The 16,987-nt window shown below is 40.4% G+C and overlaps 1 protein-coding gene across 1 annotated transcript; it reads right to left on the reverse strand.

Moving 5' to 3' along the window:
• Nucleotides 1–3,400: 3,400 nt before the first annotated feature.
• cacng1b (calcium channel, voltage-dependent, gamma subunit 1b) lies at nucleotides 3,401–16,714 on the reverse strand. The gene is made up of 4 exons (XM_085405189.1): nucleotides 16,474–16,714; nucleotides 6,118–6,192; nucleotides 4,040–4,177; nucleotides 3,401–3,633 (listed from the first exon to the last, which is right to left on the reverse strand). Exons 1-4 carry the CDS (start codon nucleotides 16,712–16,714, stop codon nucleotides 3,401–3,403), a joined length of 687 nt encoding a protein of 228 aa, XP_085261315.1.
• Nucleotides 16,715–16,987: the final 273 nt, after the last annotated feature.

Here is a 16,987-nt window from a genome sequence, read left to right on the forward strand (position 1 = left end):
TAACTCCGTGGCTGAGTGACTCACTGAGAAATAACATATAAGATGTAGACAGTTTTTTTTTTTTTTGGTTAACATTTTGTTACAAAACGACTGCCGTCAGGTAAAATCAGGCATTGGAGTTTTTGTTGTTGCAGAGATCATCTCTGATTCATTTCATCTGTGAAACTGAATAAAAAGCCACATCTTTCCGATCACGGTTTTCTTTAGACAGCTAAGATATAAAATTCTTCATCATTCGAATTACTATTTTACATTCAATGACAATACTTTAAAAAAAACACGACTTATTCTAAATATTTGTGACCCCATAATGGAAAATAATCCCAACAAAAATGTGAATACTGCACTGGAATGAAAAAAAAAAACCAAACAGAAATCTTAATGGTCTTCCTGTTTTGTTTTGTTTTTGCTTTTAAAACAACATTACTATCTGGAGCAAAACTGGAACGATGGCCGATCCCGTTTAAAGGTAGACAAAAGCTTTGGCTCTTTAGTTTGGACAGTTTTTGTCACTTGTTAATTCAACCAGCTGTTGTTAGGTAGCACTAGGACTATTGATAAATTATAATTATTATTATTAAATTAATGTAGATTTTTAAATGTTCACAACTGATAAGTTGTAAGTGACAATCCCCTAAATAGTTAATAAATAAGCAGTGGATTGATAGGCTGGAGCTGCTGTTATGGCTTAGTCACACTGGAGTAAAAATAGTATGGCAACCTGTAGTATACTCGTAAATGACTGGTTAAAATCAGTGGTTGCCTGGTGATTGCACAGATTTTTATCTTGTTTGGGGGGGTGACTTGGAGACTAAGATTGCAAGTAGCTGTGATGACCAGCTGGTTGCTCCGAGGTTGAACGTGCAACACCCTAAACCTCTTGGTGACCACTCTCCGTGACCACTTTCAGGATGATCGCACAGGCTACCTGGTGGGAGGAAACTGGTCTCCAAGTAACTGCGGTCTAACTTGGACTGAGTGCAAATAATTGCCTTCTAATTCATAAACACAGACAGATTGCCAAAACATTTCAGTCAACAGGGGACACGACTCAGCTGGTTGCCAACTGGTTTTATTCTGGTTCTATTCTTATATAAACGTGAAGTTGCCGAGGGCGTGTGTCATGCTGCTGGTAGATTGCTGTCCAGCAGCAACTATGTCACTATTTGTGAATGTCTCTTTCATATCTACGAGGTTCTGGATGAATTCTGAATGTAAGTAGTTAATATGAATTTCTGTGTACATAAACAACAGGTTTGCAGCATACGGTAACACATTTGTGATTGCCATATTATCACAAACAGATGTAACTGCCAACTTGAACCTATTCAGCTGCAAACTGATAACAGATTGACTCAATCTTATTGCCATTTTATCACCGTCTTGATGCACCAAAGAGTGCGATTGGTTGCAGACCTGATCCCCCAGTTCATTCAATAAATCATACAGCACTCATTGAACACTGTATAATTTTGATCTTGCTGTGTTCTGCTGGTTCCCATAATGTGACTGCACAGACACCTTGCCCATCACTCATGCAGACATCTGAAGAAAAGAAACCACATTGTTCTAGTGTGTCACTAGTTTTCAAGTTTAGAAGATCAGTCCAGCATTTTATTCTAGGATAACTGTTTAGTTTACATACCTGAAACTAAGTATTGGGACCACCACCCAAATTCTTTATATATCGAGTAAGATATTGCTGTTATATATAAATAATCAGCGATGTTCTTAAAATTGATGTTTGCAGTGTTTTAACTACTTTTTTCTGGGTCTCGACTGACAACAGAACATTTCTAACATACAAAGCACAGGCCAGAGGTTCAGCAGATATTATTGACAACAGTATGGATCAGAGCTGCTAGACCTAAATCACCAGACATCTTGAACAGTGACTCAAAAATCAATGACTTATGTCAACAAGGGAGTATCCGGGATGCGGTGTCTCTCTCACGATGATCAATGGCACAGATCGACTGTAGAAAGTTGGAGGAATGAAAAGGCTGCCGACCATTACAACTCATTAAAGCGTGTAAGCTCACTCTTCCTATCTGTTGTGGTGGGGTACAGATTTAGTTCAGTCTTTCTTAAAAGAAAAAAAAGTCAGTCTTTCTTTTTCTGATTTATTTGTTGAATTTCAGTATAATAATGCATTTGAAAATGATCTTACTTTAATAAGGACTCGATTTACTGCAGTTGGACAGTACTGGTGTCAGATAAATCACCGATGACCAGATGCATTATGAATGTATATGTAACTGCCCAGCAGTTTGGACTTCTTTACAGGCTAATGTGTCACAAACAACTAAATGTGATGTGCAAATGAAAAAGAATCTGTCTACACAGGACATAAAGAGCATTCCAGATGTTTTTTTTTAATGTGTTACTTCTTCCACATTTGTACAAAGCATACCATAATACTTTAGGCTGATTCATTCCTCAGTTATAGCCATCCACTTGTTGGATCCAATATCCAGTATTAAAAAATCAAACTGCTGATCTATTATATTTACACCTCATCAAAACCTGGCATTATATAGGCTCTTGACAGTGACCCCTGAAGACCCAGTCACACAGGCCTTGAGACCAGCTGGTGACGGCCTAGCAACCACTGGTGCCTGACTGATTGGTGAATTGTTGCTCGAGGTTTCTGGCTGTCACTGGGGTAAATTGGTCACACAGAACTATACAGTGTTGCACCAAAATCCTCCTTACAATTGCTTTGGTCAGTAAGACACTGTCTTGGCTGCCTGTAGTTTGTGTGAAAGATGCTGACATGTCGGCACTAGCCAAATATAGGCTAAGCAGAAAAACTTCAGACTTAATTTCCTTTAATGCAGTAACATTTCAGGAATGATTTACTGGTTGACATACAGACAAAAATGACGAAAAAAAAAAGCCTGGGACTGTTTGAAGGAATCCAATCTTCAGATGTCACACAGCTTTTGCCAATCATTGATTTATTTATTGTCACAACGATATTTACTTCTTTCTGGTACTGTAACCTAAGTCATAGTTACTTGAAAATATGAATTTTAAGAAAAATAGGAGCTTTTAGAAATACAGAATAAAGATGAGTCTTGGCAAATCAGTCTCAGATCTCAGATATAACTTACCAACTTTTAAACAGTTCTTGGTCCCAATTGTTCTACAACGTGTTGATATTTTGTGTTAATATTTTGGTAAACACTGAATGAAACCAATGGATGTGATCATGAGAAATGATGCAGAAAATCTTTTAATGCTTTGGAAAATTGATCGCAATAATAACAGAAAGAGAAAACATCTCCTTTCAGAGTAAAGTTGGTTATAGTTACAGTTGTTTGTGTGTGTGAGAGTGTGTGGGTTTTTTTCTTTCTTTTTTTTTTTTTTAAAGATATAGCTGTTACATCACCTGTGGCTAATCTAAGGTGTCAGGCTCAGCGTCCATGCATGTCTCCCAGGGGTTACGTGGCATGTGAGGCATGGAGATGAGGAGCAGGGCGACTCCACTGAGGATGAGCAGCGTAAAGGAGGCACAGGCGCAGGTAAATGACCAGGAGTAGTAGTATTCAATCCAGATGGTCTCATCACTGGCGATCATGCGCTTCACAGACTGGCGCATTACTTCGACAGAGATGATGATGCAAAGGCCTGCATGCCAGAAAGAGAGAACTGGTTATAATCGGCTTCAGAAAAAGCAGATGCTTCATTTGCATTCATGCCATTTGTGTTGTCAAGACGGTTCAGTCAAACGCTGTCACAGTTTCTCGTTTATACTAGAAGATTGTCAGTTTTATTTTAAGTTTGGAACAGATCGGCGCTCACACCAATCATAGGTAATTTAACACTTAGATATTTGAAATTGTCACCTCAGAGAAACATCAACTCTATCGGCATTTGACACCTCTCTCTCTCTGTCTCTCACAAACATGAAACAATTTTATTAACTCTGCATAAGTAACATTTATCACCAGTGAAGAGGGTGTGCAACACAATGACAATGACACAGCTCATATTGAGCTGTAAATACAAGGCAAAATCATCTGTAATAGCTGACCTGCAAAGGCAAAAAACATCCCAGCGGGCCGGAGCAGATAGTCCCGCCCTTTCCCAAAGGAGAAGATTACACACAGGGTGCCCAGGATCATGAAGAACAGACTGAAGATGGCAATGGCTGCTGCTGAGATATTGTACTCTGCAGAAAGAGAAGAAAAAAATTAGTAGAAATTAGTAAGAAGTAGATGAACGAAAAGGGGAAACGAAGAGAGGGAAAAATACAGTAAACACGGTCGTCTTTGAGAGCAGGGGAAGAAGAGAAAGTGGAGGTGATTAAAAACCGAGACAGTGGGTAGGAACAGAAGGGGAGGATTACAGTATCGTTTACATAATAATTGTTTCAGTATTGCGCTCAGCCGAGTTGTGTCACAGATAATTAGCCTTTAAATTAGCCCCACTTTTAAAACAACAGCCATTTATCCAAACTGGCAATAATGCCGCTTGCATGACAGATAAGATACTGAAGGCTTATAACAAGATGATTAGAACTTGTCGCTCTCTTCCCGCCCTCTTCTATTTTGTCTTTATCTGGAAAACAGACAATCTATTCTTTTCTTCTCTGTAACACTCCAGCTGTGACTCAAATGATCCTTGGAGCGTCCTATTCCATTTCAGCACCCTGGCTGGGGAATAACACCGAGTGTAAAACAACCTTACACTCCGTCTTTCCAGTGCAGGTTGTTTTTCAGGACTTTTGTCTGTGTGTATGAAGGTATGTGAATGCATCCCAGTGTTTGTACATTTCAGACACAGTTACCTGTTTGTGCCTCACTGCTGAACAGGTGTTTTCAGACAGTCTGAATTTGATGTTGTTTCTTGTATTTTATTCTACGTAAAGTTTTCTGTTATAATTTCTTTTTAGACTTTAAAAAATATCATATATATTGTTTATTGCATTTGGGGTTTTTTTGGTCTCAGTGTTGTAAGTGATGTTTCCAGCCATACTTGTATGAAACATATTATAAATGCCTTTACATGGAGTCATATAAGCACCATAATAAAGCATGAATCTGTAGAAGTCAAACACGGCTCAATACACCATAAAAATCCACACATAAAGCAGCAATTATACCCATAAATATTTTACGTATTTTTTTTCATGTATTTCTGCACATATTATTATCATATGAAAGTATATTTATCTTGTATTATTCTACTACAAGATAAAACTATGAATTCTTGTTTTTCCCATTCATCTATTTTTTTTTTTTAAATATTCTTGATATTAGCAAATTTCATTAGTGTTTACAGGGTACTGTAAATGTCCTGCCCTGTCTTTACACTATATGGACAAAAGTACTTGGCAAGCTACAAATTACACCTACAGGAGCTGCTCAGCCATTCAAACCCCTGCTACGAAGCTCCTGGCAGACAGTTTTGCCAGTGTTAAGGCTGCAGGAGGTTTGTGACTCTGCAGTCTTTGAGTCAGCAGAGTAACGGTGACTTATACACACCATGGCAACCCTGGTTTGTCTATTTGTGGCTAAACACTTCCATATAACACAGCACTCAGTTGGTGATGGAAAATCTAGGAGAAATTCAATGTGCTTTTTAGAGTGACCCATTTTTTAATAGATGTTTGTAAAGGCTGACTTCATGGCTAGATGCTTGATTTCATACACCTATGGAGATGGGACCTAAAGCACCTGAATTAAAAAACTGAGAATATATAGTGCATACTGTGTAGTGCATATATACATATACTGTACCCGTGGAGCGTACCTATAACGTTTATCTAAAGCAGTGTTCTCTAAATGTATATCTTTATGTCTGTGTGCAGTGTGTCTTTCTCTCTACCTGAAGTTAAAAGCATCAGCTTGTCATCATAAGAGAGTCGCTTTTTCACTGAATCACATTTACTTTGAAAATACAAAAGGGATAAAAAGATCAAATCTGAGGCTGTAGAAGATTCATTTCTCATCTGATTTCTGAGCGAAATGGTGTGCATTGTATTTATGTTAAAGCTTTATCTTATTATATGGAAAATCAAAAGGCAAACCACAGCGTTCTGCCTGTTTTTTTCAGAGTTGGATGCTGTTGTAACACATGTAGCCTGTGTGGCTTTGAGGAAACACCCACCTTTCTGGGTCTTGACTTCAAAAACTTCAGCTTCCTCCCCCGACGTAAAGTGTTTGAAGTAGGAGCAGTTTTTTGCTGCAGAGTAAGAAAGGATGGGGAAAAGAGGTGAGAGAGAAAGAAAGAGGGGAGATGAAACAGGAGGGTGAGACAATAGTGCTGACTGAATCCTTGTAGTCTGTTAGAAAACCATATGAATTAATTACACACACACACACACACACACACACACACACACACACACACACACACGTCTGGTTTGCTATCCTCGTGGGGACATCCCATTGACATAATGCTTTCCCTAGCCCCTAACCCTAACCATCCAAAATGAATGCCTAACCCTGACCCTTACCCTAAACCTAACCATAACCTAATTGTAACCCTGACACTAAAACCACATTTTGAGTGTGAAAATTGCTTTCAACCCCGAGGGGACCTGGATTTTGGTCCCCACGGTGCAGAAACTCCCCACCAGTATAGTAAATGTCAGATTTTGGTCCCCACACACGCACACGCGCACATACATATACAAAACTATGACAAACTAAACAGGGATTGTGGTTTGTTGCATTTCTACTAACCTAAACCTAGTTTTTGTCCATGCTGTGCTTTAAACTACCTTATTTATCAGCTATTATTCTATCAATAGACTTTATGAAACTCATGCCTTGTGTATCTAGAACTAATTTCACACGCATGAAACACCTGATAATCATACTATACTGTAACTTGTAACTTTTTTGGAAGTTAATTATTGTTAATATAAATCTGTGTTTTGTGTTCATATACAATGTTCTTGATTTATTACTTCTAACGAGCAGTATTCTGGACTTAAATCTTTATGTCCCTTTGCTGTGAAGGATGGCAATTTTCACAGTACAGTCTGTGGGATGCTCTAACGACTCCAGTCCACACCAGAGCTGCCGATTGATCACACTGACAAAGCTGAACAGCTTCCACCTACGTAGATCTGGTAGCAAGGTAACATTACTGACTGACATTTTACAGTTATGACTGATACACTACATTAAATGGTGCATAAGACTATTGTGAGAACACAGTGCTCACAATAGCAAATGTTTCTTTTTGTAATACTGTTGTGACAATGAACATCTAAACATCTAAACTCTGTGTGTGGCTATATGTAAAGTGGCAGCCCACAAGGGAGGTTGAGAATGAAGATCCTGTGGGACTTCTAGATGCAGATGGATCCAGATACAGATGATCAAGCTGATGATGGCTAACCAAGTGTGCATAGTAGTAGTCGACAAGCAGAGGAAGAAGGTCATAGTGACAGATGTAGCTATAACGAATCATAGCAACATCAGAAAAAAGGAAGATGTAAAGTCTGAGAAGTGCCAAGTGCCAAGGGTGAGTGGTTCCATCAGATCCCACAAACGACATCTGAGATCTCTGTCCAGTAGAGCACAGTCCTAGGAACAGCAAAGATGCTGTGCAGGACCCTTAAACTCTCATGCCTCTGGCAAAAGACCCGTGTTTGAAGGATTAAGATTGCCCACAGGGTGAGTGGAAAATCTGATATATATTGCAAATAAAATGCTGTTAGGCTTTTAGGCATGTACATATTGTCAAGAAAACATACTAAAGCTCAAACTGAATAGGAATAAAAAGGAAATCGAAGGAACAGATGGGCTGGTCTACTGGCATTTTCTCACACAACCATTTCTATGATTCGCAGAGAATGTCCAAAAAAGAGAATATATCCAGTGCCCTGGGTGAAAATGTCTCATCGATGCCAGAGGTCAAAGAAACTTGTTACAAACAAGGTATGCAGAAGAGCACTCTGACCACACAACACATTGAGCCATGACGCAAATAGACTACAGTAGACAATTTATATGGGCTCATCAAAACTGGAGAATAGAAGATTGGAAAAACTTTGTCTGGTCCGATGAGTCTCGGTTTCTCCCCCGAAATTCAAATGGTCAAGTCAGAATCTGACATAAACACCATGAAAGCATGGAGCCTTCCTGCCTTAGTTCAAAGTTTCAAACTGCTGCTGGTGGTGTAGTGAAGTGGGGGAAAGAGAAAGAAAGTAAGAGCTGATACTTTAACTTGTGTTCTTACTGTCTTGGAGCAGCTGTGACCACATAATTTCCTTCCGGATTAATAAAGAATTCAGTTTCTGATTAATTTCTTGGCGCACCTTCGGTCCCTTAGTACCAACTTAGCAGTATTTAAACACCACAGCCCACCTGAGTATTCTTGCTGACCATGCCCATATGGAAAAGTTATATATATAAATCCTATAAAGTTTGTATCTGTCTTGTGTGAAACTTGTATGAAAAGCATACAAGAGTGAAAACAGATATAAGATCCCTTGGAAAAATTATATAAATGAAACTTGTATGTTTTGGATACTTACTAAAACAGTATATGAAAGTAATGAGAAAGTGGCCCCTTTCATGAATAAATCATATAAGCCTTACATGAAGTAGGCCACATCTGATGCAAGTCAAGATTTTTCTTTTTCTTTTCCATATGGGTGTCCACCCATTTATGACCACAGTGTACCCACCTTTTAATGGCTGCTTCCAGGAGGATATTGAATCACTCAGATCATCTCAAACTGATTTCCTGAACATGACAATGACTCCACAGTCACCAGATTTCAGTCCAATTGTGCATCTTTGGGATGTGGTAGAACAGGAGATTTGGATCATGGATGTGCTGCAGACAAATCTGCAACAACTGTGTGATGCAATAATGTCAATACGGACAAAATCTCTGAGGAATGTTTCCAGGACCTTATTGAATCTATGGCATGAAGAATTAAGGCAGCAATGAAGTCAAAACGAGGTCCAACCTAGTACCAGCTAGGCATACCTTATAAGGTGGCTGGTGAATTTATGTAAATTAAATAAAAAGAAAGTAGTCCCAAGTTTGCTTCTTTCTTTTACAGGTAAGCTAATTTAGACTGTAAAATGCTAGCATTCTCCAAATTAATGCTAAGTGGTCGATTAAGGACATATGAAAACAATTCAAAAACAAACAAACAAACTTAGATGTATAAATAAGAAACAGCCCTCCATGTCGTTTGATGGTGACCACTACAAAAAGGTTGGCGTCAAATATTCTCTGCTGCACGGTTCTGTGGCGTCCTTAATACTCACAACACTTAAAAAATCAACAATGATAATGGCTGAAGTTCCTCTTTGGCTTTATGATCCCAGTGTGCTCAACACCCCCTCCAAGTCATAGCAGTGTTCTGTGGCGTGCCATCATCTTAGAATAAAGTTTATACTTAAATCCTTCACTGTCTCCCCTGTTGGCTGTATTCCTCTGAAATGAGTTCACACCGATTTCTACAAGGGAATGATGCATCTCTGCACTTTGCTTGCCCAAACTCTGCTCCTTTGACCACAATCTTCAAAATAACCTCATAGCTGTAGAAAAATGATTCCTGGGTGCAGTCATTTCCCACACATTTATCTATTTGTTGCCTCTGAAGGCAGCTTGGCTGAGAGCGAGAGGTGGAGTGGACCTTAAAGGCCAAGCGAGTGTCCCTTCGTTCCCTTCTCGCTGAGATTAAACCCATAAAGCAGACAGGTGCTTTCTCTGTCTACACAGAGATGGACAATGTTTGTGTGCCGGTGTCTGCCTATATGTCTGCGTGTGTGTGCATGTACTACGTGTGTGTACCAGGCAACAGTGGGGCTGTTTGTTACTCGGGATGAGAAAGAATCACTAAAGAGGTAACCTAGCAACAGGCTGCTGCAGGTCTTGGCTAGCCTGAATGCTATTTGCACATGTAAAAGCATATCAAAGGGACTGTGCTCGTATGTGTGAGCGTGTGCATGGGTGTGTGTGTGTGAGGCTGGAGGTGGGGCCGAGGTCAAAGAGCAGCACAGACATTATACAGATATTATTAAAACAATATATTATATAATACACAATAAATTCTTTTTATCGGTCATCTCTCATTAAGCGTTTTTATCTCTGAGGCTAATCTAATCTGACTTAATATGTGTTTGTGTGGCTGTGAGATTTTCTCCTGTCTCTCTGAAGACCATTATCTGCCTTCCACACAAAGATAAGACAAATAAAAGACCCTTAGAATTACGCAAAGAAGCTCCAAAAGACAAAACCGCTCTTTAATTGTTTTATCCTGATTGAGAGTTTCAATGTTGAAAGTCATAAAAAATGGTTGTTGCTAGTCCTCTGAAGCTTCCCCGTCTGTTTGCAGTTTATGTGGATAACAGTGATTTATCCCCTGAAATTTGCTGCACTTTTAAGTAAGTCTTTGATTTCAGTCTGTTTTCTTCTATTAGCTGTCACTAGCTGCTCGTCAAAAAAACAAAGTTGAATATTGTCCAACTGCTGCCCCCTAAGCGCCAGACATTCGCAGACATTTTTATAGCCTGTGTTGTGTTTTCAGGCTGTTGCAGACTTGAATTCAGACAGATACTTCCAATAATTAAGTGTTGATTAGAGATCTAAAACATCTCATCATACAAACACAGCGAGTCAGGTTGAACCCGGTTCAAAAGCAAAGTTCAGTAGATGCTTGATCACACCTAGCTGTCTACATTCATCTAATGCATTAAACTGATATTTTGTTTATTGTGAAATGGTCATAATGACACAGCCACTCCATTTCAGCATAATAAATAGACTTGAGAACGCTGGATACTTTCTCTGCTTTGGGCCAGATTCTGCAAACCCTATAGACTGTAAAGTATATAGTCACGATGCTGCTTTTACATGAGCAAGACAGCTTGGAGAAATAGCTTAACAATCTAGATGGAACACAAATGGTGACAATACAAAGTCATTAAAGAGCAATGTATTGTTTTTCCCTCCAGTGTGGGCAGGATTTAACAGTGCTCAGTCTCCATTCTAACAAGCTGATGACCTCTGTGGAAAGCATGGAAATAATAGAGCCTCATTGTTAATGTTGCAGCATGGAGCTGTAGCTACGCACAATGTTACGACACTTTCAATTAAAATTTAATCTAATTCCAGTAACCCTTGGGGAGTGAAAGTTTATGAAACACACTGTAGCACACAACTATAAGTGGGATTTATGTATTTTAAAAATAATACACAGATGTATGTGCAATAAATCTGGAAAAATACAGGTTGATGGTTAACAAACTAAGTCATCATTATGACTTGTATACCTAGTACCTAACAGATATTTCACATTATGATCTTTCAACTGCATTTTTTTATAATGTAAAAGCTTTAACAGAACTTGTTTGTAGCTTCAAAGTTAAATCAGAGCCTCAGATTTTTTGTTGTTGTTGCAAAAGTAGCATGCCAGTCTCCACATAATCATTTTTGTTACATTATGTGATTTGCTGATTCATTGAACGAAAAAAAAAAGATCATACCACATAACTAGAAAAACTCAAAGTGTTAGAAGATGAAAAGTCCAGAGAATAAATCTCTCTTTTCCTCATTGCTTAAAACAGACAGAAGACAGGGCGGGCAGCTCAACACATTTTCTATTCGAGGTGTCAAAAGCCGCCGGCATCGTGGAGATATGCATACGTGATTCATCAAAACAATTTAACCGCACTGCTGCTTTGTGCGTGCCAAAAAATTGTAACTTCTGTTGCCAAGTTACGGTTACCCTGTTGTTAGTATGATTGCAATCCAGCACAAACATTAACATTTTGAATTTTAGCAAAAGCACGCTGTCCACAAATAGTTAAAAAAAACCCCCAAATCAAGCACGATGGTTAATCTAAACAGTGAGCATTCACAGAAGAAGAGAACATCTGGGTGCATATCATCGACCTTGCAGTCAGGGTAATGTGGAGATTTAGTTCCAGGGGAGAGTGATTAGGACGAGCTATCGCCTGTCATTTTAGTTTCATCTCTTTCCATTAAACTCTGCTGCTGCCACCTTCTATCTTTGATGTTCAGCTTCCAATTTACCCATTCCTTACTCTTCATCCTCCCCGCTCTACCTGTCACTATGCCCGTTTCTTTCTTCCACCTTAGCTCTTCCTTTCAGTCTTCCCCCAGTTAAGCATTCCTGTGGTTTTTGCACTACGGTTAAACAGAATTGCTTCTATGTTTTTAAACATAATAATCTAGAAGATTGTACAGAATTTGCTGCAGGATTGTCAAAGAAAACATAATATTAGGTAATTAGGAAACTGTTCTGGTTTTCTAGCTAAACAGAGCGACCGGGTAGTTCTGGGTCAATGTGAATGGGATGTATCATGGTGGTATTTGAATGGCTATTCTACCTGAGCACCAGTATCTGGGACAAAACAGCACAGGAGAGTCCTCACTACCCTCATGTCTCCTGTGTGTGTCCTGACCTTTATTATGAAATTTAAAACAGTAAAGTTTCTTAGTCCTCTGCTCATCCTGCAAGCGACACCAGCCCTGAGCTCTGTAATTTCTTTTTATATATTTCTAATTTACATATCGTGGAATGATTCATCTGAAATTTTGAAGCTGCCAGTTTTCTGAATACCAAATTCCAGCGACACACCTCTGCAGTTTTGGGCTCTGCGCTCAGAGCGTGGTTGGAAAGAAAGAGAAAAGGGTGGCTCAAGGGGATGTTGGTGCTACTGTGTCTATGAATCGAGGGCATTTGAAAGGCACTGTGTCAGAGGCAAGCTTTTATACTTGAAGGTGTTTTTTGGAGCTCCAAAAAAACACTATGATGGTTGACCTCTTGGAAGCACTAAAACATCATTGATAATGAACTCTTCTCCCTCGCTTCTCTGAGCACATATGTGAAGGAACACATACGTGCGCACAAAAGCACCATTTGTGCTCTTGATTTCCCAGCCGAGCTGCATGATGCGATCCATAAAGGGTTTGTTTGGTTTTTACAGCACTCAAGCTGTCATGCGTCATTTGTGGGAAGCTAATTTCAAAAGTCATTTGGGTTCACTGCTTTGCTGCCGCTGTTACGCAACCCCTTTCGCAAAAGCTGTGTAATTGTGTCTATATGAAAAAAGGGGTTTGTGTACGCTCCTCATGACGACTGACTCCCCCTCTGTTTGGGGAAAATGCAAATCTGTGTTATTAAGTCCAATAACTGCTGCTTGCTTGGGTATACTCTTCATCAAGGATGTAATCTGTTATAGTGCACTCATGAGCAACCTGTTTTTTTTCTTCTTTTTATGCTTGACACATTAAATTTAGAAGCAGATAAGGTAACACAGGTGTTAGCCAGTCAGCCCCTCTGCTTGCTTTTGCTTGTCTTCAGAATCTGGCATGCTTGTACATATTCCACATATTTTGGTGTCATATTTGTCGCCTGGACTAATAAATCCTAAACTATCAAAGTAATTAATTAGAACTGCATGGCCAGCCACACTAATTGGATTTTAGCTGTTGTCTGCAATCAATTAGAACAGTCAATTTTACTTTTCAAGGCAGACCTAGTTGCACGGTTTTGTTGCCTGGCTTTTTAAATTCAAACAAAAGTCCCCTTATGTAAAAAAAAAAAAAAAGACACTTGAGTATTTTAGGCACATACAATGTGCGCTCTACCTAAACCCTCACCGCTCAGCCTCATAGCACTCCATCAAGAACCAAGAAGACCTCTGAAGGCAGAGGACGGCTGTTTCTTCCGCAGTCCTCTCTCGCCTCATGTCAAACTGCGCAGACCTGGCAGACTGATCTGGTGGATGGAAGTGGAGAAAAGCATCTCAGAGGATGCGTTTTGACACCTTTTCCTGGGCACTGGAGCGGGTCAGTCAGCCTGGTAAGGATGTTCAGTGACACAAAGCACAAAATAGGCTGACCAATCAGCGTCTTGCCCTGCGACGTCTTTGGATTACAGTGCATAAAAGGAAGCTAGAACTAGAAGAGAGCAACAGGGTCACAAATGAGATGAGATGGGCTTGTGTAACCAAAACTATTCAGCCTGTCGTGGGAGTAAAATGCTAGGGCAACCACACACCAAAATCTCTTAATCTTTTCAGTTGATATAAGAGTGACTCATTTTCTCTCATTACCCAGATGTGAAAGCATCATGGTGGTTGTGGGAATGTAGCCAAGGGGTGTCTGACAAAACAGCTGGTATATTTTTTTTGTTTCTCACTGCAGACCCGGAGAAATGGAAACAAACTTAAGGCTAAGCTGAACTCTTGGTGTGGCGCCAGAGAAGCACTTGAGATTTCGCACAAATATTCCGACACTGTTTTAGTGCTTCTGTCAGGCTGTGATGGTTGTGACTGGATCATTTGTCATACTACATGCTGCCCTTCATGCATTCCACAGGTGACTGACTTGTCCACGACGAAAACAAATCCCCAGCAAAGGTCTTAAAACACAAAAATGTATCTGTGACTGTTTTTGCAAGGTGTTCAGATTTTTATGACAGGTAGCTGTCACACTTCTTTTCCACCTGCCTTTTGCCTCCACCTCAATTTGCATGAGATACATGCAGTAAAATAAGGTGCAGCATCATCTTTCCTGACAGAAAGTCCCATCTCTCTCCTCCATCTTCAGACTCTCTAAAAGAACACCCAGTCTCGCTCTCTCCACATGGGCATTCCTGCCTTTACACGCCCAAGCAATCGTCTGTTTCTTTCCCCCCAAGTCTTCTTCATTCCTCCTGAGTCTCCCAGGTGTACTCTAACTCATGAGCTGGAGCGGGAAGCCACACTTCATTAAGGCCTGCGCTGATCCTGAGGTGCTGAAGCTGGAGGCAAAGTCAATGACAGAGTCAGAGCGAAATCTTTCAGTTAAGCTGCAAGGCACGCACACACAGCCAGAGGCCAGGGAGAGACACTCTTTACCCCCAGGGCTGGCTCTGTTCAGAGAGAGTTTCTAATTAAAGACTTTTTTTTTGGTGGAAAAAGAGTCTTAAATAAAAGCTTGACTTGTGTTTTTGACTTATTTTCAGAGTTACAGTATGAAATGTTACGCAAATATCCAAAAGGACTTCTAAAATGACTTTGAAAATTACCTGACTTTTTGACAGATTTTGCACCATCTTTGGCTCTCTTGTACTTTTGCTTTCTTTTTTTTAACAGCTTGCAATTAATGGAGTTCTTTCCACAGCTGAGTGAATTTAAGCATCCGCTTAAATTCGATTGTGGCTCAAGAGTTGGGAGTTCGCCTTGCAATCGGTAGGTTGCCGGTTCGAGCCCTGGCTTGGGCAGTCTCGGTCGTTGTGTCCTTGGGCAAGACACTTCACCCGTTGCCTACTGGTGGTGGTCAGAGGGCCCGGTGGCGCCAGTGTCCGGCAGCCTCGCCTCTGTCAGTGCGCCCCAGGGTGGCTGTGGCTACAATGTAGCTTACCATCACCAGTGTGTGAATGTGTGTGTGAATGGGTGGATGACTGGACATGTAAAGCGCTTTGGGGTCCTTAGGGACTAGTAAAGCGCTATATAAATACAGGCCATTTACCATTTACCATTTACCATCCTTCAAAACGCTGTTTATCAGCGGCATCAGAAAAAAATCCTTAAAAATGGCTCTCTAGACAGTTATATGTCTATTTTGATCAAAGCCAGTTGCAAATCTGTTTTGACACTATGAGTCAGACAAGACAAAAGAGGTATCAGTTAAAAAGCATCCGAGCTTTCATTTTAATATAGAAAGAGTCAGACTGTATTTTGACAAATGATGTAAGACTATGCTGTTTTCTGAGTAACAGCAGGGAAATTAGAGGAAAAGGCTGTGAGATAAACTGACTTTTATTTCTCTTTGTACTCTGAAGGTTGAAGAGCCCGAACGGAACAAAATCAACAAAGTCGTGTTAACTGTGAAGTACGGCAAAAAAATAAAATAAAAACTCCATTCGCACTTCCGTTGCGAACTTGACTTCAGCCGTTGGAATGTGCTTAATTGGCAGTCTGTTCAGTGACTTCCTCTGAGGAAGATAATAATGGTTCGCTGGGAAGCTGGTCATAGAGCTGTTAAACATTCAGTCCAAGCACATGTCCGTGTGTGTGTGTGTGTGTGAGTTTGTGTGAATGCATGCACACATGCCAGCACGTGCCAACATATGTGCTGGCATGTGGCATTGTATGCGTGTGAAAGGAGAAAATAGAGAAAGGGACAGCTGCACAGATGGAAAAAAAAAAGCTGACCAGCACTGCTGCAGGCTCACACTGACACTTGAGCCTCACACGTTTAGAGAATGGGTTTGTTTCCAGTTCCTCCTAAAAATAGTTTTAGGAGGAATGATTTTTTTTCTTGGTATTTTATCTATTCAATTATATGGTTTTATAGAGCTCTAATTATTATTCACCAACTCCAATCCACATGTCACAAAGTTTTCATCTTCTCACTATAACTCCTGAAAACTCAAGCCAGGAAAGCTTTCCATCAGCTACCACACAACAAATCCACAAATCAGATTAAATTAAAGATAAATAAGACATGAAGATCACCTTGACCTCAACTTACCTCCAGGTAAGCTGATTGGCCCGCAGCCTTTGCCCTGAGGGTCCTCTTCCACGATGAAGATGCTCTTCTTGCAGAGCCTCCAGAGGCCAAAGTGGGCCGCCTCGCAGGTGGCGTTGAGCTTCTCCACCCGGGGGCTGAGCACAGCCCAGTGGTCAGTCACCACCGCCGCCAGCATTGCTGACATGCCGACGACGATCACCACGGATGTGATTTTGACCTTGGTCGCCTGCTCCTCGAACATGTTTGTGGTCTTTTCCGAGCCAATGACGCAGGTTTGCACGTCCCTGCGAGTGTGCGAGTCAGTCAAGGTTGTCTTTGTGCTGTTTTTCTTCAGGTCCTTGGTGTCAGATGTTGACTCTGGAGGTTCCCACGTCCAGACTAAAGCTTCACTTCACTGCTGGTGTCCTCTCCTTCTCTCCAAGGCTCTTTCTTTCTCATTCTCTGCTTTCTGCCTGGTGGTTGGTAAAAAGGGGCCAGATAACAGTGCCCTAGTTTCTACCTCGCTCCTCTCTTC

This window comes from Rhamphochromis longiceps, linkage group LG4 (genome assembly GCF_057381845.1).
Source record: "Rhamphochromis longiceps isolate RC_006_pf linkage group LG4, R_longiceps_female_GT1.1, whole genome shotgun sequence".
NCBI classification, from domain to species: Eukaryota; Metazoa; Chordata; class Actinopteri; order Cichliformes; family Cichlidae; genus Rhamphochromis; species Rhamphochromis longiceps.

Excerpts from the sequence above, each read along its gene's own strand:
- cacng1b (XM_085405189.1), bottom strand. The coding sequence starts at position 16,714 with ATGTTCGAGGAGCAGGCGACCAAGGTCAAAATCACATCCGTGGTGATC. Across the intron at positions 6,193-16,473 it reads GCCAATCAGCTTACCTGGAG|CAAAAAACTGCTCCTACTTC; the intron begins GTAAGTTGAGGT and ends CTTACTCTGCAG. Across the intron at positions 4,178-6,117 it reads TGAAGTCAAGACCCAGAAAG|AGTACAATATCTCAGCAGCA; the intron begins GTGGGTGTTTCC and ends CTCTTTCTGCAG.